This window comes from Eucyclogobius newberryi, unplaced genomic scaffold, assembly GCF_026437365.1.
Source record: "Eucyclogobius newberryi isolate DKJ021-1_F unplaced genomic scaffold, fEucNew1.0.hap1 SCAF_3, whole genome shotgun sequence".
NCBI classification, from domain to species: domain Eukaryota; kingdom Metazoa; phylum Chordata; class Actinopteri; order Gobiiformes; family Gobiidae; genus Eucyclogobius; species Eucyclogobius newberryi.
Genome location: NW_027315945.1, coordinates 23,422,780 through 23,449,289, shown reverse-complemented (window position 1 = coordinate 23,449,289; position 26,510 = coordinate 23,422,780). Strand labels below are relative to the sequence as shown.

At 41.2% G+C, this 26,510-nt stretch overlaps 2 protein-coding genes across 3 annotated transcripts in view; one reads left to right on the top strand and one right to left on the bottom strand.

Annotated features, from left to right (window-relative positions):
* dnah5 (dynein, axonemal, heavy chain 5) overlaps positions 1 to 8,261 on the bottom strand; it is a 47,218-nt gene extending 38,957 nt beyond the window's left edge. The window contains exons 1-5 of the mRNA XM_072460920.1: positions 8,169 to 8,261; positions 3,078 to 3,212; positions 2,912 to 2,996; positions 775 to 797; positions 610 to 735 (exon numbers count right to left, since the gene is read on the bottom strand). Coding sequence (XP_072317021.1) covers positions 610 to 735; positions 775 to 797; positions 2,912 to 2,996; positions 3,078 to 3,212; positions 8,169 to 8,261 — 462 coding nt within the window. The remainder of the gene's footprint in view (positions 1 to 609; positions 736 to 774; positions 798 to 2,911; positions 2,997 to 3,077; positions 3,213 to 8,168) is intronic.
* Positions 8,262 to 10,078: 1,817 nt separating this feature from the next.
* The window catches only part of triob (trio Rho guanine nucleotide exchange factor b), a 77,031-nt gene continuing 60,599 nt past the window's right edge, over positions 10,079 to 26,510 (top strand). For both annotated transcript variants that reach the window (XM_072460856.1, XM_072460858.1), the window contains exons 1-2: positions 10,079 to 10,168; positions 17,656 to 17,709. In XM_072460856.1, the coding sequence (XP_072316957.1) occupies positions 10,099 to 10,168; positions 17,656 to 17,709 (124 nt within the window). In that variant the 5' untranslated portion in view covers positions 10,079 to 10,098. The remainder of the gene's footprint in view (positions 10,169 to 17,655; positions 17,710 to 26,510) is intronic.

Sequence of the window (26,510 nt, the reverse complement as noted above, 5' to 3'; positions counted from 1 at the left end):
TTGACACTGCTTTGTTTGCTTGCTATTATCAAAAGTGCTGTACAACTGCACATGAGGAGTTATGAATATGTTGTGGAAAGCAATGCACATGGGCCTATACATAATAGAATAGAATAGAATAGAAATAGAAATAATAGAAGATGTGCGACAGGCTTCTACTCTGACAATGTTCAAATCTAAGCTAAAAACAGTTTTTTTTATGACTTAAATTGTATTTAATTAGTTAATTTTATTGTATTTATGTTTCTGTAATTTCTTTGTGATTTTAATGCATTTTTCCTGCTGTGTGAAGCACTTTGAATTGCCTTGTGTATGAAATGTGCTCTACAAATAAACTTGCCTTGTCATACATTATTTTGTAACGTTTTGTTATATTCAGTGCGTGTAAAGTTCCGCTCTATACGCACAAATTTATAGCTTCATCTTTTAATTGAATTACAGAAAATGTTGACTGACAAAACAGCATTTACTCAAACCTTTAACTCATTTAGTTTTTCTTCTATATCAGACGTCGACCTTGACATGTTTCAACTGCGTCTTACACTCTGATGTAGATGAAAACAATCTAAAGTTGTTGACTGGTTTGCCACATTTTGCCGGCTGACTCACCCGGTGTATGTTCTCTGAGGTGATTGTTTTCGAAGGGTTGGCTCGAGTGAAGAAGACACATACTCCAGTCAAGGCTACGTCTCTGCCGTCTGTCACAAAGACTTGAGGCCTCTTGGTGGTGTTAGGCTGCGGGACAACAGGCGGCAGAGGTACAGGCTCTGCTGCTGCTGCTGCTGCTGCTGCTGCTGCTGAGACAGAAGCAACATTAAAGTATCCGCACTCAAACACGCTACAATAAGACAAATGCACAAACCGAGCTTCAAATGTATACGAGAGGTTAGTTAGACTGTCACTAAAACAGAGTGAACATGATTATATTTAAAGATTTTACTACAAATGTTGCCTATTTTTCCCAGTTTGACCAGTTTGGCAATGTTTATAATGTTATGTCCTGGTTAGACATGAGCAGCAGATGTGTTTAATGCTAGAGTGCAGAGGAGGGACGGTCGGCTATGATTGGTCAAGCAAAGTTATGAAGTTTAGGGAAATAAGTAAGATTAGAGTTAGGTTATAGTTTACGTTAAGAGAATTGTAATGTATCTCATAAATCAGGCAGTGTAACAGAAGTTGACTCGTTACCGTGGCAACCAGATCACTTCCGTCCCTCCGAACCCGACTATCGAGCACTAATCATGTGACATTGGCAGAGGTAGTTCTGCAATAAAGGGCTAAATCCATAAAATGGCATTGTAGTTTTAAGTCCATGGCCCAAACACGTCGTTCTGAAATGTAGTTGGATGGTGGTGTAGTCTACAGTCTACAGTGGTGGTGTAGTCTACAGTCTACAGTGGTGGTGTAATCTACAGTCTACAGTGGTGGTGTAATCTACAGTGGTGGTGTAGTCTACAGTGGTGGTGTAGTCTACAGTCTACAGTGGTGGTGTAATCTACAGTGGTGGTGTAGTCTACAGTGGTGGTGTAGTCTACAGTCTACAGTGGTGGTGTAGTCTACAGTGGTGGTATAGTCTACAGTGGTGGTATAGTCTACAGTGGTGGTGTAGTCTACAGTGGTGGTGTAGTCTACAGTCTACAGTGGTGGTGTAGTCTACAGTCTACAGTTGTGGTGTAGTCTACAGTGGTGGTGTAGTCTACAGTGGTGGTGTAGTCTACAGTCTACAGTGGTGGTGTAGTCTACAGTGGTGGTGTAGTCTACAGTCTACAGTGGTGGTGTAGTCTACAGTGGTGGTGTAGTCTACAGTGGTGGTGTAGTCTACAGTCTACAGTGGTGGTGTAGTCTACAGTGGTGGTGTAGTCTACAGTGGTGGTGTAGTCTACAGTCTACAGTGGTGGTGTAGTCTACAGTGGTGGTGTAGTCTACAGTCTACAGTGGTGGTGTAGTCTACAGTGGTGGTGTAGTCTACAGTGGTGGTGTAGTCTACAGTCTACAGTGGTGGTGTAGTCTACAGTCTACAGTGGTGGTGTAGTCTACAGTGGTGGTATAGTCTACAGTGGTGGTGTAGTCTACAGTGGTGGTGTAGTCTACAGTCTACAGTGGTGGTGTAGTCTACAGTCTACAGTTGTGGTGTAGTCTACAGTGGTGGTGTAGTCTACAGTGGTGGTGTAGTCTACAGTCTACAGTGGTGGTGTAGTCTACAGTGGTGGTGTAGTCTACAGTGGTGGTGTAGTCTACAGTGGTGGTGTAGTCTACAGTCTACAGTGGTGGTGTAGTCTACAGTGGTGGTGTAGTCTACAGTGGTGGTGTAGTCTACAGTCTACAGTGGTGGTGTAGTCTACAGTGGTGGTGTAGTCTACAGTGGTGGTGTAGTCTACAGTCTACAGTGGTGGTGTAGTCTACAGTGGTGGTGTAGTCTACAGTGGTGGTGTAGTCTACAGTCTACAGTGGTGGTGTAGTCTACAGTGGTGGTGTAGTCTACAGTCTACAGTGGTGGTGTAGTCTACAGTGGTGGTGTAGTCTACAGTGGTGGTGTAGTCTACAGTCTACAGTGGTGGTGTAGTCTACAGTGGTGGTGTAGTCTACAGTGGTGGTGTAGTCTACAGTCTACAGTGGTGGTGTAGTCTACAGTGGTGGTGTAGTCTACAGTCTACAGTGGTGGTGTAGTCTACAGTGGTGGTGTGGTCTACAGTGGTGGTGTAGTCTACAGTCTACAGTGGTGGTGTAGTCTACAGTGGTGGTGTAGTCTACAGTGGTGGTGTAGTCTACGGTGCCTTGTTAATTTCAGTCCAATATACTTCCTGTGATTTCCTGTGTTATTTAATGTGTTTCTTTACAAACTGCCACCAAACTAAGTCATGATTAGAAAAGCACGGGAACCTGCCACATACTCTTAAAACACAATACTTACTAGCTTCAGCAGGCTCTGTATCCTGATAGTAAAACATAAGATGTGGGAGGCCCTGGGACACAAAGAACTGCTCCATGCGCTCAATCTGGGAAGAGAAAAGAACATACCTGAGCCACGCCCACATGGATAATAAACCATAAATAAATGAACAAGAACAACACTATACCTGGTTCCCCTCCAGTATGGCATCTTCCACATCTGATTTTTCCAGGCCCAGGCATAAAGCCACAATGCTGAAAATGTAGTCATGTCTCCCATCAAGTTGTGCCCGCTTTGCTTCGCGCTCCTCCTTCAGCTTTTGCTAAACACAATACAACAAGCAATAAGTTCCAGATTTTAGCTTTAGATTGTACGGATTCCAGAATACACCGAACGTTGCCCATTTTACACTGTATAGACTGAACAAATGGTGGGACACATGAATACTGTTATTGCAGCCTCTGGTTCAGGATGTTGGGACACTAAAATCAGCCACAATGATGTTGCTAAGTACTGCTGCTTAGTAACACAAGAACAAGGTCGACCGATAAATTAGATGAGGCTGCTTGAACATGGCAGCAGCTCCAGCTCGCTCGTTTAGCCTTACATGAGTCTGGTGAGAAGAAACATCGACTGCAATAATTATTCTGTGCTTAAAAATACTTCCATTGACGTCATTTTGAGCCTTCCTTAAGGGTATACGTTGAAAAGTGCAAGAATACTCTACAGGGGTTAGTGTTCTGATGCGTTTTACAAAGAAGACATGAATAGATCTTTTTTTTTTCTTTAAACATCGATTTTTCAGATGCTTTTCAGAAAAAGACCCTCAAAATACTTGTAAACTAACATAAAAAAAGGAAATTGTCAAAGTTTCACACTTTTTCTTATTTTTACAAAGTTTGATCTAAAAAAATAATAATACACAAAAAACAAAGAAGTCATTTTTGACAGACATGCGTAATAAAAGAAGAAAAATAAGCTCTGAAAGACATTTTTACAAAACAAAAGACATTGATAGATTCAGCTGTGAACAGTAAAACAAAGTAGGGCTGGAATCGAGTAATCTGGGGATTATTCTTTCAATTAATTGATTAATAATAATAATAACGATAATTAATAATGTCTTGCACTTGTAATGCAGGCTTGTTGAACCTTCTCAAAGCGCTACACTGTCATTTATCTTTTACTCCACAATTGGTGGTGTTAAATTATTTCTGTAGCCTCACCTGCCTTGGGGCAGACTGACAAAAGAGAGGCTGCTGTTGGCCCCTCCAACCACCATTTACTACTCATACATCTTCCGCTTTCTTACCAGGCAAGGTGGGTGAAGTGTCTTGCCAGAGGACACAACAGACCATTGAACCACTGTCTGCTGCTTAGAGCACGAGAGGCCAGATGAAGCTAAAGAAATGCCGCTTGAGGACATCTTGAATTATTTATCAAAATAGTTTTTCTCAGCACATAATGATCCAGTGCTTAGTTCAGAAATTATTATTTAATTATCAAAATAGTATAAAAAGAGATTATGAAAAATGGAAATTAAGATAATAAGTGAGTAATATTTCTGCACTGTTATAAGTCATTTTCACATTTAAAGACATGTATTAGCACATTTCTGTGAGATTGACATGTCTGAATAGTGTTATTCTGAAAACAAAAAAAAGCATAGATGGATATGAATGTCGCCCACCCATACCTAACATCAACAAAAACCCAAGTTTCACACAAATGCAAACTGTAACAAAAGCAAAGAAGTCATATTTGGCAGACAGTTCAAACACTGACTACAATGAGCCTGTCACATAATAAAACAACACAAAAAACACGCTCTGACAGACCCTTTTTTCAGAACGAAATTACTTGATAGATTCAGCTGTGAGCTCCAGTAAAATGACGCCACACCCTGAGCTAAACTAAAGTAAAGTAAGACCACTGTGCCGGTAACAGGCTTACTGCTGTATTCAAATGACTGACGCACAGCTGTGAAGGAAAATGTGCAAAAAGAAACTTGTTGTTTTGCCTTGTCACAGTCAGAAAGCAGAAAAAGGTGGCACACATACACACACACACATGCAGCCACGTGTACACTGGAGTCCTTCTGCAGCTGTAAAGGTGAGCAATTGTACCTATGTTCAAATAACGCCAGTCATCCTACCTGAATCACTTTACCAATAATCCGTTTCCAGAGTATCTTCCCATACATAGTGGAGATTGATCTTCACATCCCTGGTGCAAAGTTTGCCATATCTGGTCTTCAAGGCATATCACTTTCTCATTAGCGTGTGCACAGCGGACCGGACACTCTCACCCATTAAGTGACCATCCCTATCAGAGCTTGCACAGCGGACAGCGCTGAGATGAACCAACTGGAAGCTATGCATCTTTGTTTAACGGAATTGTTGTTTTGGAGACATGCAGAATTGAAATATTGAGTATAAAAAAACAGCAATAAATAATTAAAAATAAAAAGAACAGAATACTCAATATAATCTCATTTACAGCACATGTTGAACTTTTTCGATAGATTGCTATATTATCTGTCTGAATATTGCAAACTAGATTGTGCTTGATTCTAGTGACTTTTATTTTGGGTAAATTGTCATATCATGCTTCTGATTTTATGACAGTGACACACTCACTCCTCCTATTGGTCAGCCTCTGTTATTATGTTATTATTTCTCAAAGACCATAACGCTTTGTTGTAATACAACTGAAATTGTGATTTTGGAACTAGAAAATTATGATAAACAATTAAATTCAATTTTTTGTACAGCTTAATTTCACACCAGCAGTCACCTCATGAAATTGTTAATTTAACCAACAAAACAAGTTGGAAAATCAAACACTGAAAATGTCACTGAGACAAGCATATTTTGTCATCTGGCCAACACTTTTGTTATTTAGTCATTTTAATATTGGATGATTTTTTTGCCATATCAATTCTTATTCTTCAACTTAAATCTGTGAACACATTACCGGTACTTTGACCATAACATATAACTTACAAACACATTTGCATCTCGTTTCTGTGCAGGACGGAAAGACAGAGCTCACTGAAACATTATAAGATCCCTTGTCCTTATTTGCATTCACCAGTTCGATTTCGATATGCTTAGTGCAGTTTCTAAACCCGTCACATGAATCATGAATTACATAGCAGATAGCTAAGAAGCCAAGTTGTCTGTAACTTCAGAACTCTTGGGTCAGCTTACCTTGTTCTGATAGTCTGCCGTAAAATGCAGCATCATTGAAGTCCTTTCAAACTGACACTTCTTTTCAAGGCATTTTCAGCTCCCTAATTAGCGCCGCTTTTCTTTACAATACTGAATTACAGCTTACGACACTGACAAGGAGACAGAACAAGCGTCTTTGCTGCAGTTTGTGGACAATCAGTCTTCTTATTTGCCATGTGAGAAAGGTTACCTGCCCTGAAATTATGTGTGTGCCTCCTAAAGGGGCAATGGTGTCGCATGACCACCCGGCTGTACGGGCATTATCAAGTCTCACCTTACCATGCTCTATTGACAATGACAGACAAGGCAGAGAAAGACCTTTTTCCAAAGCTCTACACTGAAACAGATAGATGCATTAGGGGGTATGAGAAGAAACATTAAGTTACTGCTCAAACAAAAACATGCAATTTACTAATGATAAATAAGTAGATCAGATAATGCATGCGAGTATTGTGTGGTAATTAGGTGAAAGTACTGCAAATCCTGTGCATTCTTTGCTTCAGTCTCATCTTGTCCTGTTCTCGTTTTAGATGTGCACTAAAAAGATCATAAGCATGAATCTTAAACTGAATAGCTGCCCTGGTGTAAAGTCATAAATGCTCTTCAAGTAAAACTTTGCCACAGAGGCTAGTAAATAGTGTGAAACGCAGATTGGCTCCTCTGTGTCCTGCAGATGAGGGACACCGCTCACCCCACTGATGGTTTGATATTGAATAAATGATTGTGGGGCTTTGCATTTAAAAGCGGTTTGATCATCAATTTTTCACACAGCCATGACTGATTTTCTGTGTCGGACTGTCTAGTTGGGAACTAGAGTGAAACAGGAGAGTGAGAGTGAATTATAAATGAGGGGCTGGTGAGAGCTGGAAGAAACAGAAGCAAGAAACAGAAGAGGCTCAACGCTCTCCCCGAAGAGACCCACGCTGACACAGACAAAGCAGATGTTTAAATATCACCATTGCAAGAAAAAATGAAAAATGATACCGTTTAAATCTTTAAAATCAGTAAGAGACGCCATTGACGTTAAATGAAACACAGCTTTCTGTTTTCAGGACGAATTATTGATTTGTCTTTGCTAACAGACTGCTTAAGGGGCTGTGTTTTTTACCCACACTATGGCAGTTGTGTTTATAAGCTAATTTAATATTAATGGCATGCAGAAAACAATACCTGTACTCGCGAGTTCATCCAAAGTTAATTTTACAGGAAGCACTTCACATACGTTGGTATTTTTAGCAACAACATTGGTTTGAATGGAAACGAGTCTATTTCAGTCCCATAAATAAAGCCTTTGTTATTCATACAATTTTAACATTTTATCAGATAATTGTTATTCATCATTTGGACAGATGGAGAAGCTATCGCCCGAATCGAATTGTTCACTGGGGGAAGTGAAATATGGTTGAATTAATAATAAAAATATCCTTCAGCATTTTGACAGGTTATCCAGGTTGCAGGTGTACCATGAATAAGTAAATAATAATGCATTTTTTAGTATTGAAACAGGCAGCTGAAAGCACAACTTCTACAATGTTTTTTTATTTTTTATTTGTGCAGCCATTTACTTCACAGAAAGCAAACAAAAGTGGTCTACGACAAGAACTCTCCTGAACACAACCCTCCTGCTAGACAATTATGGTAGATTTCAGTAACATGCCAGTCATAGGCTATATTTCTCTGCATTTTTTATCTTATTAGTGTGGTACTTGCATCTCACAGCTTTTCTGCTCTGATTTAAGTTTAAGTGCCTGTATGTGGCGCCATCTTGTGGACATACTCAGTCTACACACACATGAGCCATTGCTTTGAGCCTCATCATGGCTTAAAAGGAGGTGTGTGATATCAAAGTGCTTCTAATCCACATACCAACAAGGCTCAGAGTTGTTTTATAGGCTTAAATACACATTAGGCTGGACGATTATTTTTTTAAAAAAAGGAAAAGGAAAGGAAAAGAAAGAAAGAAACGAGAAAAAAGCAGAAAAGAAGCAGTGCAATAGACACTTATGATTTATTTTCGAATAAATAACACATAAGAAAAGTCCAACCTGGATCTCCTTGAATATCTCAGAAGGGGCAGCAATCTGGCAAGGTCTGTTCCTGTAGCTCACTTTAGCGGTGCGTGAGTTCAGCGACGTCATGGCGCAAACATTCCTCTGTAGGTCGTTCTTCCCTCAGCTACAGCGAGTTATTATCATGTGTAACAATCACTGTAAAATGTGCTTGGTCTTGAAGATGGTAAAGAAAAGGGTTGCATCCCATAAAACACGCAAGCGACACTGTGGAAATCACGGTATGTTGTTAGTCGTTTCTATGGTAACGGAGTGCGGCAGTGGGGTTGGTACCCAAGTCAGAGGCGCTAGACAAAGTTACACATTAATTCTCCTCTCAAGTCTCAGGTTACAAGGTACACAAGCTCCTACTGAGCAGGCAAAAGAAATATTATATATGTTTGTTGTGCTTAGAAAATACCACATGGATGCACCAAACCTTATGTCCAAGGACGCGATCTAAGAAGAAAGAAAGAAAGACAGACAGGAAGAAAGGAAGGAAGACAGGAAGAAAGGAAGGAAGGAAGAAAGAAAGAAAGGAAGAAAGGAAGGAAGGAAGAAAGGAAGAAAGAAAGAAAGAGAGAGAGAAAGGAAGAAAGAAAGAAAGAGAGAGAGAAAGAAAGAAAGAGAGAGAGAAAGAAAGACAGACAGTAAGAAAGAAAGAAAGAAAGGAAGGAAGAAAGGAAGAAAGAGAGAAAGCAAGGAAGGAAGGAAGGAAGGAAGGAAGAAAGAAAGAAAGAAAGAGAGAAAGAAAGAAAGAAAGAAAGAAAGAAAGAAAGAGAGAGAGATATTGTGAGGGAGATTGAGAGGGAGAGAAACAGACAGAGATTGAGAGAGACAGAGCGCAAAATGTGACTTTTAGGCATTCGACTAAACGCGCAGTAGATGCACCTTTCACGCACTGCTGCCGTAGCATTTACAATCACGTCTGAACTCTGTCAATGTAAATCATGACACATCCATATATATCTATATCTATATCTATATATCTATATCTATTCTATATCTATATATCTATATCTATATCTATTACCAAAATATCATCACTTCAGATTCAGAACAGTCACTATCCGGAGGTGGCCGCTAGGTGGCAGACGCACGCCGGACAATGACACAACAGCAGCTGTCCTGTGAACTGGGTTAGATAGTTGGGGAAAATGACCTCATGGACCTGCTCTAGGGTCTTTTATACCACTACTATCCCATAAACCAGTATGAGTTCCAGGTCCTGGTCCTGGTATATTCTGATGTGTTTTATTGAGTGGCTGCAGTGGTCTCAGAGCATCACTGCTGCATCAGACACGAGAGAGATCACCAGATGTCTTCTGTATGCTTTACCCCTGCTCCAATGACATCATCCAACAACATCTAGATAAGAAATGAAAAATGAGCAGCAACGACTCCCACGTAGCCCGCACCCGCATCAGCACCGCAGTGTGTGGGGCAGGGGGGGGGGGGGCTTTACTGCTGGGGGGCTGCAGCTGATGAGCGCCACTCGGGCTGTGCGCACAATGCACCAATCCCCACCTTCTCCCCCCTCATCCGACAACGGAATCCCAGGATATCCCACCCACACCCACCCCCCAAAAAACGGAATAGCCCTCCTCTCTCTCGCTGCTTCATCCCCCTCCTCACCTCAGCCTCGCTCCTCCTCCTCCTCCTCCTCCTCCTCCTCTCCTGCCTCACGTCCCAAACTCGGGAGCGCCACATATCGGTCGCCAGGATTTTCCATTCTCGGCCAAAATGGAGGAGGAGGTCTGCCGCTTGTTGAGGGGAGCGCAGCTTGCACGGCCGGGTCTGTCTCAATGAAAGGCGTCGGGGCTCCGTGCTGCTTCTGAACCGCGTCGCGACAGCGTTTTGGCGGGGGGGGGGGGGGGGGAAAGCCCGTGCGTGGATTTCTCCTGTCGCGGTGCGTGCGGCCGCAGCCATGAGCGCAGCGGAGGGGCTGGAAGACGCTGCGAAGGACGCGGCAGACATAGCGGCGTTTTTCAAATCCGGTGAGTCTGTAAAAAGGGGTCTGGGGAGGCTTTACGGGGGCCGTCGGCGTGACCGTGGGGAGAGTGAAATAGCTGGAGCAGTGGTGGATCTTGTGTGATCTCTCGCGGGTGCATGTGCCACAGAGCCAGCCTCAGATGAGAGCTGAACCACGATCCGTCTGGTGACATGTCATCCTGCAGTCTTTGATGACAACACCTCCCCCGTAATGTGCTTCTGATGATCAGTCATGGTGACCCCGTTTCGGCTCGGACCGAGGGGGAGGCTGAGGTGTGGACGCTGCAGCTCCTGTTTTATCTCGTCATGGCTGATTGTACATCATGCTGTGTTTCCCCCCCGTGCCCTCTGTGCTCGGTAACACCGTTATTGTGGACATGTAACGACACCGTGCAAGAACGTGACAACATGCAGCATCCATAGTCAGGGAGGCGACGCCGATAGGACGCACTTGCGCGCACTGGGCCCGTCTGATGACGACGGCATCATCATAACAAATGGGCCTGGCGACCTCACTGAGCACTTCAAACTAAACACATTGTATTGATCTCACGGGCAGAGACGCTGGGCCTATAACATATATAATAACATGCAGGATCCACTGTCCTCTGCCTTGTTTTGCTATTGTAGCCTGGAAGTACCAGGATGCTGAAGAATTATATGTCTATTATTGATATTATTATTATTATTTTTTTATTTTATTTTTACAAATGTGGCTCTGTGAACAGCAGTTGTTTTATTATAGCAATCTGAAATGGCTGCTTCCAAGTGTTATTACTCAGATGTTCATTTAATTTGTTTATTTGACATGTTTGCTCTCTTTTCCATTGAAACGTCTAGATATTACTTTGAATATAACTTATCAAAACACCAAATGTTTTCATACCACTTTGGCACAGAGACATAGAGTCTGTCAGAAGTGCTGTCACAGTCAAATGTGTGTGCCGAGTGTACTGAGGGGCTTGGGTGTCACCACTGAGGCGCGGGACCACCACTGATGCACACCAGAAAGCAGCTGTCCCTCTGGTGCTCAGCTGTTTCTGTTTGCTACACCTGTGCCATGATTCTGCCCTTCCCCATCAACCTCTTAAAACACAGGAACACACACTCACAATTCCCATTGTGCAGTTCATATACAAGATTCATGAAGCAGGCATGAGATTGCTGTGTCTGCATAGCTTCCTCTACCTCTACCTCTATTTTATTTCATTTTTTTTACCAGTCTGACAGTTAGGAATGTTGTCGAAATGGATTGTATTCAAATATTACAGTCTCTTACGGTTGGTTGGTTGGCTGGACGGCTGCCAGTGTATTTTCCTATAGCTGTGCTGTATCAGGCTGGAAAGTTGGCTCTTGGTGTAGTTGGGCTCTTTGGGTGTTTTGTATAGCAGTAAATTCAGTTCATACAGTATTCATGATGGAGACAGAAATAGGTTTTAGTCTTAGATATAGTATGGAATTATGTTGGGTTGTAAAATAGAGATTTGGTAAACGTTTGGGATATTGCACTGTTTTTACACCACATAGTTAATCATCCCCTTTATTCTAGCATTAATTACATATGCATGAAGCCCCTCCTGATAACTTAAAGCATATTGCTCTTCAACCTAACCCTTAGGCCGTCAGTCAGTGCACAGCGTAATCTCTTAGACTGCCCAGACATCAAGCTCTGTTATATTAGATGTATCTTCTGAATCTCATCATTCCCGTTACATATTATATGATCTGCATATTATTACGTCATAAAAAATCCGATCCATTAAATATTTATTTTTGGAATCTGCTCCGTGATAATAGATATACTGAAAGGGCTGTTTTTATGAGTCCATTATGACTTTCCCACTAGCAAGGCTATTTCGTCTTGTAGGCTGTATATTTAGAGACATTGTCCATAAGAGCTGGTTTTAACCGGTATTCTTCCATAAATAGCCTTTTGAGTGATGTGTAATTCATTTAGTAGACCCATACAATAGCATTATTTAAACACAAGCCACTGTTTAACTCAATTGGCATAAAAGCTCCAAGCTGGATGATTATTAAATAACTGTCACTAGAAGTTGCAGGTGAGCCATTACAAAGTTTCAGTGCTATTTCAAGACCAACTAACAACGTCCCTATAGTTTGAAACTGAGCCGGAGGACAGGTCAGTATTGTGTGGTAGAATTGATTGTTTGTCAGATTGCAGATTTGTTGCCCTGGTTTATGGTTCATATCTCTGAATTTACTGGTATTAGCCACGTCAAACAAGAACGAGCACAAAAAAAAACACCTTCTCTGTCAATATAAGTTAAAAAACAATAATATCTAACCCCAAATACTTGATTCTTGTCACCTGAAAGGTCTTTTAACATTTGCGGTTGGTTTTTCATTTTCTTTTTAAAACAATGACTCGCCCATAACGCATCAAATTACTCATCCACCGAGATTTGACTGTACTTTGATTTGTAGTAATTATCGATACCTGTGATGTGAACAAAGTATAGAATTGATTCATTAATTAAAATGGCACAGCAAGCTACAAAGCGAACCCAGTGACCTGTGGCAATGAACGCTGTAATGAGAACCAACTCATGGAGCAGTGATTCTTAATTTTCTCAAAGCACAGTCAATGAAAGCATAATGACCTAATGTAATATTCTGAGCCAAGCAGAAATCTTATATAATCATGCAGATGAGGTGGAGAGGACATCAGCAGTGCATGCAACTGGCTGTACAGTACATTTACTTTGAGCGTAATAACCCTTTTGCTACTGATTTTGTACTGTTTAAGAATGACAAAAAGAAAGTCAAAGTGAATGACAAGAAATGGGCTTCTTACAGGAACAAACATTCATCAAATTATATAGACGAGGTTTGGGTGGGGCTGCCCAGCAAAATGCAGGCTGCTCCTATCCTCTCTCTGTGAGACTGAAACCTTTGGGTTACATCCAGGGTCAAGCTAATTGGCAGTTGGTTAGAGTTAAAGGCTATGTCTCGTATGGCATTTTCTGCACTCCTAGATGTGGGCTGCCTTACTGCAAACAAGAAGCAAAAGGGAAATGTTCAGTAGGGCTGCTCGATTATGGGGAAAAAATATAGTCACGGCTATTTAAATCATAATTTAAATGATTGATTATTCAAATTATGAGGCCAGTTTTCCACTCAATGAAACACGTAGGTTCACATTGAGAGGTAGTGTTCGATTACGCGACTACACCTTTCAAATTATGAGAGCTGATTGGAATTTAAATTCTATTTATTGCACTGCCGTAATGTCCAGTCAGCAAAGGCTATTATGTTGTGGTTTGCTACACTGCTTTTACAGGTAATATTGTCTTGATATTAGGGTTGTGGTCCTTCGATTTATCAGCTAATGGTGTCTTAGTTGACCAAATGTTTTATTAGTCACTAAGGATTTGATTAGGATTATAAGATTGTATATGGACCACAGCGGAAAGGAGAAGGCACGGAGTGATAGTGTTTTGGGATTGACTGGACAGTTGGATTAAGACTATAAATCAACGAACTCCATGAAAAAACAGCAAATATTTTTCTTTATAAACACACTCAAACAATATCCTCAATAAAGTCTGAGATTGCCTGCAAGCATTTAGTGGAAAGATTTATGAAGATGACAATCACGAAGGTAGCACTGCGAGCCAATTACCTGTTTTACAGCCAGAACGGACGGATCGATGTCATCACAGACTCCGACCTTTTCTACACTCAGTAATACACCATACAAGCACATCACACCCTTCTCTATTAGACCTAATTATTGATTTAAACTGCCATACACAGGATGACACTTGTAATGACCTACATGAAGTCCCGTCTTGTAGAGGATCTATGGGCCTTAGGCAGATGTGGATGGTTACAAATCTATTTAAACCTTTGGATTGGTTTTTGGCCCTTTACAAATTATACGATATATATATATAATATATATTTTTTTTCAATATTAATTTCCTGGACATAAACAAGACAGGCCTTTAAATGTCAATTGTACTCCAAACCACATGCTTTTGCTGACACGGGATTGGCTGTTTAAACCAAGCATACTGTATATATCCCTATATCAACCGATTAAATGTTGTCCATGGGATGCACACACCAAAAAAACATTAAAAAACAAAAACAAGTGTAAGCCAATCCAAAGGTTGGTGGCTCAAACTCAGCTCCACTCACTTACCTCTCTCCTCTTACCTCAACGTCTACGTATGCTGAATGTCTTGCAGGACACCAGATCAAAACTTGTTCATGGCTAAAATCTGGCGTGTTTATGAGCATGTCTCATATTCATATTGGAGCGTGCAGACCTGCTTCTATCCTGCAATGATACAGCAATAGTGAGACAACCCAGATCTGCTCTTTTTCATTTTGACATTCATTCACAAGGGACAATTCAGATTCACGGATGTTAAACAAATGCAAACCTAAATGCACAGCATGCTGGATATTGATCACCAGATGCAATTGGTGAAATACTTCCTTGGGCACATCACTGATACAAGCCAGCCCTTTTCCCCATTCATAAGATTTCCCAATAGGTTGATAATGTGTTTATAGGATGCTAAGTGCAACCTCCAGGACAGCGTGATTACCTCTTGAGCGCACAGGCCCATGCACACACGGTGAAGTATAAATCATTATTTCCCACCCACATTGCCTTAGGCCCTCAAAGTAACCAAGAGGGGGATGGCGAGATGGTAGTGGAGGATCCAGGTCATAAAACTGGCTGTGGGCTGGTCTTAGTGTGTCTCTCGCGAATCCCCCATCTGATATCAGCTGGGCCTCTATCAGTCATCTGCGCACTCCCACTCATCCCAATGCGTTTTTCATAGCTTTCGTCGCCTCCTCCACTCTCCTCCCACTCGACATTACCTCATACCTTTGCTCCACTCTCTTGAATTCAAAAGTGTCTTGTTTTTCCTTTAGTTTATGATTGCAATCAGATCCCCGTATCAAAATGTAATCACGTTTGACAAAGTGGCTGATCGCAGTGAGCCTCTGGTTGTTTATGTCTTGATATGATTAGAATACTGGACAGTGATATTGAAATGCTGCAGTGTTATTTGAAAAATGCGCTTCTGTGCTATTATGGAATAGGCTTAGTGGCGCTTCGTCATAATGGGTTTGAGATTTGGATCCAAACAAAAGGGATAAACTGCAAGGTTAATTTAAAGAAGGCAGAAATATGCTTTGGTCTTCTGTATAAAGGGAATACTTATTTTATATTTTGGACATTTCAAATAGCAATATTGATTTAATAATTGAAGAATCCAGCTACTTTATGTTAAAAAGAAACTGCGGTGCTGATTTCCACCTCGTTACGGTACGTCATTGTAAACGTCATCACGACAAAGTGCCCACCTCTTGAAAGCTACAAGCCACAATAGCAGCAGCAGTTTGTTTTTGTGCAATGCTGCTGAATATCTGTATCATTAAGTACAGAAAAAGTGGAATACAAAGTAGATAAAGAGCAGTGGGGCGGTGCAATGGTGAGTGGGTATATGAGAAAACAATTGCAATATTCTTAAACACTATTAAAAGTTGATTTAGCACAACATGTCCCTTTAAGCAATGCTGTTTCATTCTTGATCTGTTCAAATACCTACTGTATACGTAAACCACTTAGCATCTTATGAATTAGAATATATTGTGGATGTTCTTCTCAAACCTTCCCCGCAACAGATGTCTAAATACTTGTACTTCATAGCCATATATCCTCTCCGTGTAACTAGAAGCATCTGGATGCAGTACTTGAAGCAGGCCCCCCATGTCTTTGAAAATGAAGCCGTGAGGTTGTGACCCTTATACTTCTGAGACTAACTCAGAATGTTTGAAACCACTTTCTTGGAAGCAAGTCAAGAGTGACAATATATTAGTGCAGAGCTGTAGATTTCTGTCCAGAAGGAATCCTGGGCAAAGAAGAAGTTGTGATGTTTGATGTGAAAGACCGTTCTTTTTATTCTCAAGACCCTCATGAATGACTGAACTCTCCATTCTCTTAGAGACGGCCCACTCACTCCTTGGAGGAAGCTCATTTCCAGCCACACACATCCTGAGGACACTGCCCACATTACCTGAAGCGTGGACAAAACAGTTAATCATCAACTTCCTTTTAGATTACAGGAGACATTTGGTTATTGGGAATTGAAATTGTCTAAACTTGTTCAAAGACATTACAGGTAATGCAAATACTTGTCCATATACCTTTGGGCAGTTGCTTCCTTCCCAACTGAAAGGACCCAGCATTAGTTTTGGCTAAATGAAAGTGCCCCCTGCAGTGTGCTTGCAAGCATGTATAAGCAGCTTCTGTCTCGCTTGTGCACATAGTAACACTAAGTAACATTTGCTGTGAAGACCAGCCTCTGATCCCTGCCGCGTGAATACTGCCAACTTGGTGCTCCTTTGGCTTATACGGGCTAAACTGCAGCTCGGCCTCTCTGGCTCCACACAAAATAGGTTGACCAAATTTGAAATCCTATTTTGCCCCATAAGCTTACATGGTTCTTAGCAGGCTTAGATTTTGTCAATATTACTGTAGCTTGCAAGCATTACAAATGATCAGGATTATATATAATATTTTATCCGTCATAAAATGTATTTGTAAAACGTATGGCGTATGGTATAAAGTACATACAACGTAAACCAAACCTAGCACAGTTTTAGTATTGAGGTGAAGAGTGTGTGAACAGGTGCTTTCTGTAATCCTCATAGCAACATATGCCAGGCTGGAGAAAGGTGTCCAGGAGCAGCCAGGGCCAGAGGAGCTAAGCCCATTCCCTTTTCTGGATCCTGGACCAGGATCACAGTTCTCACTGAGCGTTTTTCATCAAACCTCTTTTGAAAAACTGGAGCTATACTAACGATATTGCATCATACTTTTAAAGTGACTTACACTCCCCATATTTCTGGAATAATTGCCCAGGTGTGATCTGAGAGTATCCAAAATGATTCACTCCTTATCAGCTGGTCCACTTAGTCATGCATGAGATATTATATTAATGTATTATATATATATATATATATATTATATATATATATATATATATATATATATATATATATATATATATATATATATATATATATATATATATATACAAGAAAAAACATTAGAGTTCTGTTTCAACGTAAAGTACATGTAAAATGTAATTCAACACAATATTATCTACAGTAATCACAGGTGGGCAGATTATCAATATATTAATGATATTTTCATTGTTGTTTTGAAGAAAGAAATGCCAAATTTGAGTTTATTGTTTAACTGGAGAAGTGGCTACAGCAGGTCCCTGGAAGAACATCAGACATCTCAGTCCTGAAAAGAGCAGTGCTAGAAACAGCAAAGATGCTGTGCACTGGCACATTTCTGTTGGATTTATATAATATTGTCCTTTATTGGGAAACTCCCAAAAATTTTTTTATTTATGTATGTTTGTATTTATTGTATTTCTTTTTTTTGTTTTTTACTTTTTGTACTGATTATTGTTCATTTGATCTTTTTCAGACTGCTCACTTCCAAAATGTGACTCCAAACTGGACGGTCCAACTCAAACTTCGGGTATGTATTTGTACTTTTTACACATGCACGCACGACGCACGTGCATTGCTATTTTACACACATTCATTATTCTTCACATCTTTCGAATTTTCCCAGAAATCCTAACACTAGAATGATTTGGCTAAGTTCTTAATGACATCGGTTATGTGCCTGTGTGTGTCATTCATCATTATTATGTGAGTGAGAAGCAAGAACACTATGTACTGTAACCGCTTAAATAAAATGTTATGCACTGAGTCCAATCCCATCAGGCTGTGCTCCCCTGTGACTTCAGCGATAGCAACCGTGACCTTGTGGGTCCCCTTCCCAGATACCCCCAGGACCAGTACTAAAAATATTCTTGGGTGAGTGTGGGCTGCTTTTAGGGATTAAGCAGGAACATGCATACTTGGAGTCATGCACTTATAAAGTACAAACCTGTGCCTGGTTATCTGGTCACAATCAGGTTATACAGTGTAGTCTCTGGTGTCAAGCAGTTTTGTGTTTTTAATTTTGTTTAAAGTTTAGACATATCTATGTTGACTCACACAGTATATTCCACTGAACATGCTTTAGATTGCTACATCCGGCTGGTACAGGGTTGTACCAACCGGATGTAATTGACACACTTTTAATGGTGTCCAACTAGGTCAGAGATATAAGCATTTGATAGAGCGCCCTGTTAGTTACACTTGCCAAAATTAATGATAAATACATAATCTCTGAGCTTTAACCTATTTTTTTGCAAATTCATGTCAACCAATAAAGGTTATCTTATCTTATCAAAGGTTTTGTGTATCCACTCGGATATGTGTGCTGAATGCACATAGTCATGCTTTTGAGTGTCATCATAGTTGTATTGTAATGATTTACCTCCTGCTTAAATATATCTAAACATTGCTGGTCAGGAGAGAACATTTCTGCATGCAAACTACCCTATACAGTAACTGAACCAAATTGCACAATGCACAGCAAATACATAATATATATATATATATATATATATATATATATATATATATATATATATATATATAATATGTTTTATTAATTTTATTTTTATTTTACCAAGTAATATACAACTGATAAAGGTAAAGAAAACATTTTAAACATTAAATAACATTCAACATTTGTCCTATGTCATGCTGCTCAAATGAGAACTGGGATTTGAATTGTTGTTAAATGTGTAAAATAAGGTAGAATTTGAAGTCTATTTCTCTCCCAATATATATATTTCTATTGAGTAGATTCAGCTAAACTCCTGCCACAGCCCCTGCAGTGCTCACTGTGTGGTTCCTAACTTCCTATTGAATTTTCGTCCTTTTGAATGCTAACCATGTGCACCGTGGACAGACAGCAGACAGTCACACAACAGCACACACGCTCATATACTTCTAAAGGAGCAGAGGAAGTGGTTTTCTTTGGGGTTCATTGGATCTTTTTATTCGCCCCTGCAGAGGCCAGAGCAGGGAGGACTGAACCTGGCTGTGTTTCACTGACTTGTACTGCAAGGCTTAACTTTACATGAACTTGCACTTGGATCACATGATTTGATGATCTGTACTGTCTAATTTGCATGCAGAATGCTATTGGACAAGCACTGCATGGAGTTAGGCTTTTTCTGCAAATCCGGACCAACAAGCCAGCACAGTGGAAAGCTTTCAAGGGCACTGTATCGGAACTAAGTTTCACACTGTAGGAAAGGGCCAAGACGAAAGTTGAAGACCTCAGTACTCTTTTTGTATGTTTAACTGCTGTTGTGTAAAGCATACAAAATAAAACCTTTGTTGCATTTTTGATGATAATAAGAGATGTGATATTGAAGATTTTAATCAACAATTGCATACGGCTCTGGACTCAAAAACAGGAGTTAAATTAAACCTATAAATCACATTTAAAGTACAAAACAGTATTTTGCCGCACAGTATTGGTTCAGATCCACCCCCGAGCATGTGTTTTGACTTGGTTTGTGTGTGTGTGAGTCAGAAGGGCCTTAATTAGATTCCACTGTAAAACACTGGCTTGGTTGGTTTTACAAAGAGCGCAGCTTACATCCTCCTGTCAGTGGATATCAACATGATGTCTGTCTGGCCGGGCAAAGCTTTGTGTTGCTTCAAACGGCACACTCTCTTCTTTTGTACTGCTGGGGCTTCAAATAACGCACTCTCTACTTTAATACTTGATACTGCACTTGATACTTAGACATTTTTTCATTCAAATATAAGAAATATATATACACTTGCTTACTAGATGTGTGATATTAAGACTTGAGTTATTGAATTATAACATGAGATTATATGAGAATTTGTTTTATGTCTACAATTGGATTTAGTAAAAAAATAACATTAGTACATTTCTGCAATTTAGTCATCATAATTGCACCTTTCAAATGGAGCCAGTATTTATTATAACAGCACTTTTGAGAGATAGTTTGGGTTGATTTACACATACTGTTGATCTGACGATTCCTGTGGATGCCCAGTCCTCTGCTGTCTCTCTGTGCGCCGCTCCCTGCTCTCCTGTTCTCCCGTTCTCCTGCTCCAGCGCAGCCACTGTCTGTGAGCCGCAGCCACTGTCTGTGAGCCGCAGCCACTGTCTGTGAGCAGCAGCCACTGTCTGTGAGCCGCAGCCACTGTCTGTGAGCCGCAGCCACTGTCTGTGAGCAGCAGCCACTGTCTGTGAGCCGCAGCCACTGTCTGTGAGCCGCAGCCACTGTCTGTGAGCCACAGCCACTGTCTGTGTGTGAGCTGCAGCCACTGTCTGAGCTGCAGCCACTGTCTGAGCTGCAGCCACTGTCTGAGCTGCAGCCACTGTCTGTGAGCCGCAGCCACTGTCTGTGAGCCGCAGCCACTGTCTGTGAGCCGCAGCCACTGTCTGTGAGCAGCCACTGTCTGTGAGCTGCAGCCACTGTCTGTGAGCCGCAGCCACTGTCTGTGAGCTGCAGCCACTGTCTGTGTGTGAGCTGCAGCCACTGTCTGTGAGCCGCAGCCACTGTCTGTGAGCCGCAGCCACTGTCTGTGAGCCGCAGCCACTGTCTGTGAGCCGCAGCCACTGTCTGTGTGTGAGCTGCAGCCACTGTCTGAGCTGCAGCCACTGTCTGTGAGCCGCAGCCACTGTCTGTGAGCCGCAGCCACTGTCTGTGAGCAGCCACTGTCTGTGAGCTGCAGCCACTGTCTGTGTGTGAGCCGCAGCCACTGTCTGTGAGCCGCAGCCACTGTCTGTGAGCCGCAGCCACTGTCTGTGAGCCGCAGCCACTGTCTGTGAGCCGCAGCCACTGTCTGTGAGCTGCAGCCACTGTCTGAGCTGCAGCCACTGTCTGAGCTGCAGCCACTGTCTGTGAGCCGCAGCCACTGTCTGTGAGCCGCAGCCACTGTCTGTGAGCAGCCACTGTCTGTGAGCTGCAGCCACTGTCTGTGTGTGAGCCGCAGCCACTGTCTGTGAGCCGCAGCCACTGTCTGTGAGCCGCAGCCACTGTCTGTGAGCCGCAGCCACTGTCTGTGAGCCGCAGCCACTGTCTGTGTGTGAGCTGCAGCCACTGTCTGTGTGTGAGCTGCAGCCACTGTCTGTGTGTGAGCTGCAGCCACTGTCTCACACTGGACCAGACAGACGCACGCTTCAGACGACACTGAAGCCACAGACATTCATCCAGACTCATATTTTATGTTGCTGAATCATCACAGTAGATTACACACGAGTACAAGTATAAATTCATCAGCTCCGGGTTGTAGAACATATTTTTGGATTGGATTTATGGTTTGTAGGATTTTGTGCTCTATGCTGTTATAATGATCAGGCACATTCAGGTGCACCTATGCTTCGTGCAGCCTTAGAAATGGCTTATATTGCCATGGGTCGAGTCTGGTTGCAATGTGGAGGAATGGGCTTTGAGAATGAAATAAGTGTGTCAATCGTTGTGTCAGCAGAACTATAGGCTCTTGTGGAGTCTGCATATCCTCCACGCCCAGTCTTCATGGTTTGTTATGTGAATTGATGACGCCTTGAACGATAATGATAATGGTGATGACATAATGTTCATTGAATATATGTATATTGTCCAATAATGTGTGACTTCTGCATCACAGTTGTTGTTGATGTGAAAACCAATCAGATCATGTTTCATAGAGCCCAAAAATGTGGCATTTTAATTCCACAATATTGGGGTTGATTTTTAAAAGTGCCCTCTCATGGTCCAATACTGTACAATCTGGAAGTGCCTCTGTCAGCTCCCTCACTCCCTCTCTCTCTCCCTCCCTCTCCCTCTCTCCCGCCCTCTTTCCCTCTTTCCCTCTCTCCTGTTCTCCCTCTCTCCCTCCCTCTCTCTCTCCCTCTTTCCCTCTCTCGCTCCCTCTCTCCCGCCCTCTTTCCAACTCTCCCTGTCTCCCTCTTTCCCTCTCTCCCGCCCTCTCTCCTGTTCTCCCTCTCTCCCTGTCTCCCTGTCTCCCTCTCTCCCTCTCTCCCTCCCCCTCTCTCCTCAACTCCCCCTCTCCCGCCCTCTCTCCCTCTCTCCTGTTCTCCCTCTCTCCCTCCCTCTCTCTCTCCCTCTCTCCCTTTTTCCCTCTCTCGCTCCCTCTCTCCCGCCCTCTTTCCCACTCTCCCTGTCTCCCTCTTTCCCTCTCTCCCGCCCTCTCTCCTGTTCTCCCTCTCTCCCTCTCTCCCTCTCTCCCTGTCTCCCTCTCTCGCTCCCTCTCTCCCTCTGTCCCTTTCCCATGTCATTCCTCTTTTCCTCCATCCTCATCTTTGTCCTCCCTCACTGTCTTCTCCTGGAGCTCACTGATGCATAGGATTTCAGGATTCACTCCACTGCTCTGACCAGTCACAGCACTTTTCCCCTTTGAGCCTCAACCAATCACCTCTCTGAAATGACTTACATGGGCGTGACTTCAGATCATTTAGGTGGGGCTTGCAGGGGGGTCGTTGCTGTTGTAAGTGCTGGTTCCTCCTTGACTCAGGGATAACAAGGATGCTTGGCCTCTCTAGGAACAAATCTGAACCATTTTTGTTGTTGTTTTTTTTTCTAATGTTTTTATTGTTGTGATGCTGATGCTGCTGCTGCTGCTGCAGGAAGAATTTATTCAAAGAGGACTTGCTGTTGTTACCTTTGCTATATATCAAATGTAATGTATTCATTCTCATATACTTCAATGCCAAACTACTTCACTCATTGCAACTCAGTGTCTTTATGGACGAAGTATTTTTCATATTCGGTTCTTATTTATTTGCGTGTAGGTATTGTAGCGTGCAGTACAGATAAAATGAGAGAATGAATGCTGTGGTAGGTGTTAGCAAGGTGTTTATGATGATGGAGCACGAGAGGTGGGGGTCGTAAATGTGACACTTGATCCCAATCTGCACTTTATTCTTGGAGGGATTCGTCATACCACCGCTCATCCGGTAACATAGCGCATTGATGGAAATCCAAAACATGCTACATGCTTTTATCGACCCTTGAGCAAGACAAGTGGAAGACATGTCCCTTCAGATCCTGTCTACTGGACATTGTGAGTATATTGCACATTAGTAGTTCTGTCAATGTGGACAAGAAAGAACGTTTATTTTGAGTCTCATTTTGCTTTCTCAAACTAGTCTAAATTTAAGATTTGTCTATTTTGGGTTTGTGCCGCTGTAATGAACACACATGAGTCAGATGGTGGCACTTTTCTTGAGAAAGTGAGATGAGTGAGTGAGATTCCAAAGTTATGCTTGTGTTTTATAGCAAATCATGAGGAGAGGTTAGTAGAACCTATTGCATAACATACTCAACATTGAAATTTAAAAAGCGGTTTATGAAGCGTTACTTTTAAATTTTTTAAAAGAACTGAATTTCTCTCAACAATATTCACATTTCTTGTGCAGTATTAGCTAAAACCTTAATCTCTTACATCTGCACCTATTAAGTATGTGTTAAAACAAATGAAAAAGGAAGCTGTATCTGAAATAAATTACAACCTTCCCACCTCTGCATTAGTTACTTTAACTTTTATATATCCCGGTATGTTAAATACAGCTTTTATATTGCTTTTTGCTGTTTGTGGTCCCTGTTTGTAAGTTATTGAAAATATAAAAACAAGGGCTTGTCTTTGAACAAGGGCGGCGCTTCTTTTTCATGGGACATTCCATATCACATGTTCAAATGGCAACAACAATAGTTTTCAATATGAGGCAAAGAAGTCTACATTATGCTTTTAAATCATTAAAGTGTGCAAAATAATGTAGTCAATGTTTAGAGCAGGCCAATAAAATATCTCTGGAGATTGAAGGAGATCTGCCTTTGAAGGGTTTATCTGCCAATGACCTTCCTGTTTTAGTTCATCACAACAGGAAAAAATATCTCTGTAGGACCACTGAAGTTTGTTATTTGAGCACACTATGCATTCTGGATCATCAGAAGAGAAAATAATGCAGCTGCCACTCTCTTTGCAGTGACAGCGTGGAGCCTCTTCCTTGTTGTGAGAGACGAGCCTCTCTAGACCATGAAAAAGTCTAGTGACCCATTGAAAATTAAACCAACCTGTCAATGTATATTCATGTGTGGCTAGAAGACGACTGTTTGAAGGTCAGGAATACATTTTTAAAATAGTTTTGCTTTTATGGAAAAGTAGGTCTACAAGAATCAGATGAAAATCATGCTTTAAATGGTGGCAATGAGCAAAATGGATTTACAAGCATGTTCTGAAATTAATTTTGATCCTATATTAATTTAGCAGTTCCCAGTACAATATTTAAGACTTCTACAAACAAATTTAAAATGTGTACGTATGGATTATACATTTCAAATATAATCACAAACATTTGGTATTTTGAAAATGAATTATCTACAAATTGACTATTGTGGAAAAAGAGTCATCTGGAGACTCAATCCTATTCTGGGCTGCATAAGACCTCCCCACTAACAACTAGATAGATCGATATAAATGTTATTAATCCCAGCGAAAATTTCTTACATTCAGACAACAATCATCCTTGAATAAATAAATCACTAAAACCACAACAAATACAGTTCCCTAGGACAGACACATAGTTATCTTGGAACAGTACACCCTGGAAGCGTTTTATTACATTTTCACAATTGATTGGCAGATCAAATTCACATAGAAATTGCAGGTATTATATATAAGACTTTGATGTATAAAACTCCATCCATAGGAGGTTTGGGTGGAGTCAGGGTTCAGATGTTTCTGCCTTGGCCGCAAGTCATTTTAAAAACCTACTATTAAATGGTTCCAAGTTCTTAACTCGATATCTTCAATCACTCAGACCCTCCTGACATTTTAAAGGTATTTTTTATCCAAATGAGGTGCAGAAAACTGTGACAAAAATATTTAAATAAACAATGTCCATTGACTTTTCGAGCCTGCATAAAACAACGAAGTTGCAATAGTCTGTAATCTACTTTTGCCAGTAAAACCTACTTCTTCTGCTGCTGTTTACTTATTTTGGCAGTGAAGGATGTAATTTCCTACTCCAGCATTATACATTAGATTCAGAATTATGTAAAGACTAACCATGTTTCCTTTTTTGTTCATTGTTGACATGTGAATCCGTCCATGTAAGTCAGATATTCCATCACAGACTGTGTCTGGCGGTTTGCATAAGCCAGTTGTTTTTGAGCGCTGTGATAACAGTGGATAGTCGTGGGATTGGACACAAGCAATGGAGCCGTGTGTGTGTGTGTGTGTGTGTGTGTGTGTGTGTGTGTGTGTGTGTGTGTGTGCTCAACGGGACATTGGTCTTTGTTGAGGACAAGTCTAGTGAAAATCTATTCATGGTGGATTGAAGTGGCAGAGTGGATAAAAATAAGGAGAGGGAGGAAGAAATGTTATATGGTAAAAATGGTGAAAACCAGACTTTATGAGTATTGCATATTGTAACACTTAACATTGCTATTCAAGAAGATAATCACCATCTAGTATTGTTTATCCCGATGTTAAATCTGTGAAAGGCCTAATGACGTTTTATATTTGACTCACCACTTTTTTTTATTCGACCCCTTTTGATAGATTTGAACACCCTGAAACCTATAACATGGTGCTAGAGGAGGCTCTGTTGTCTAGCTCTCAAGCAAAAAGACATACAGCAATGTAATGCATCACAGTGGGAGCTGGAAGACACTAAATAAATGGGAAAACAGGGCTGTCACAATAATTATATCGACCATTGTTCAATAAACGAGAGGTGTAACAATAGTTTTGGGAGTCAATATTTATTGTGGGTACTTTGTACTAGTGGGTGATTGAGCTGAAAAAAGTAGAATAAGTAATGTGTATGACCCATTATAGACTGTACAACTAAAGTGTTTCAGTCTCTTGTTCATTTATTGCCGTTCATTTAATAAGATATTTTGCATTTAGAACAACTTTAAAGCTCCTGCTCTAGGGTTATTGTGACAGTGAACCAAATGTGTTTCCATTGTATCGTTTATTGTCTATATTTTCTTCTGCTATACATTTTTCTTCAAAAGTTTGTATTGTGTCCGGCCTAAGAACGCATGCTGTAACTGCAATACATTCCTAATCCATAACTCTGTAAACAATCTTGATAAAGTTCTCCCTGGACACTCAGAGACATGCTTAATGAAACAATAATGTGCAGATGCTCCATGGCTGTGCATGTGGCGTCCCACAGGAGCTGACTCTGACTGCTGAGCTCATAAACAGTGTCCTGCTTTCAGCTGGACGCCTGCAGGTGCATGGACAGAAAAAGCAAAAATGTTGTCCTCAAACAATTTAGCAGCATTCATGTTGCCCATTGTTTCTAAATCACTGTATTTTTGTTGTTCACATGTTTTGAGTCAACATTTCTGTTTTTGTTTTCCCTTTTTTAAC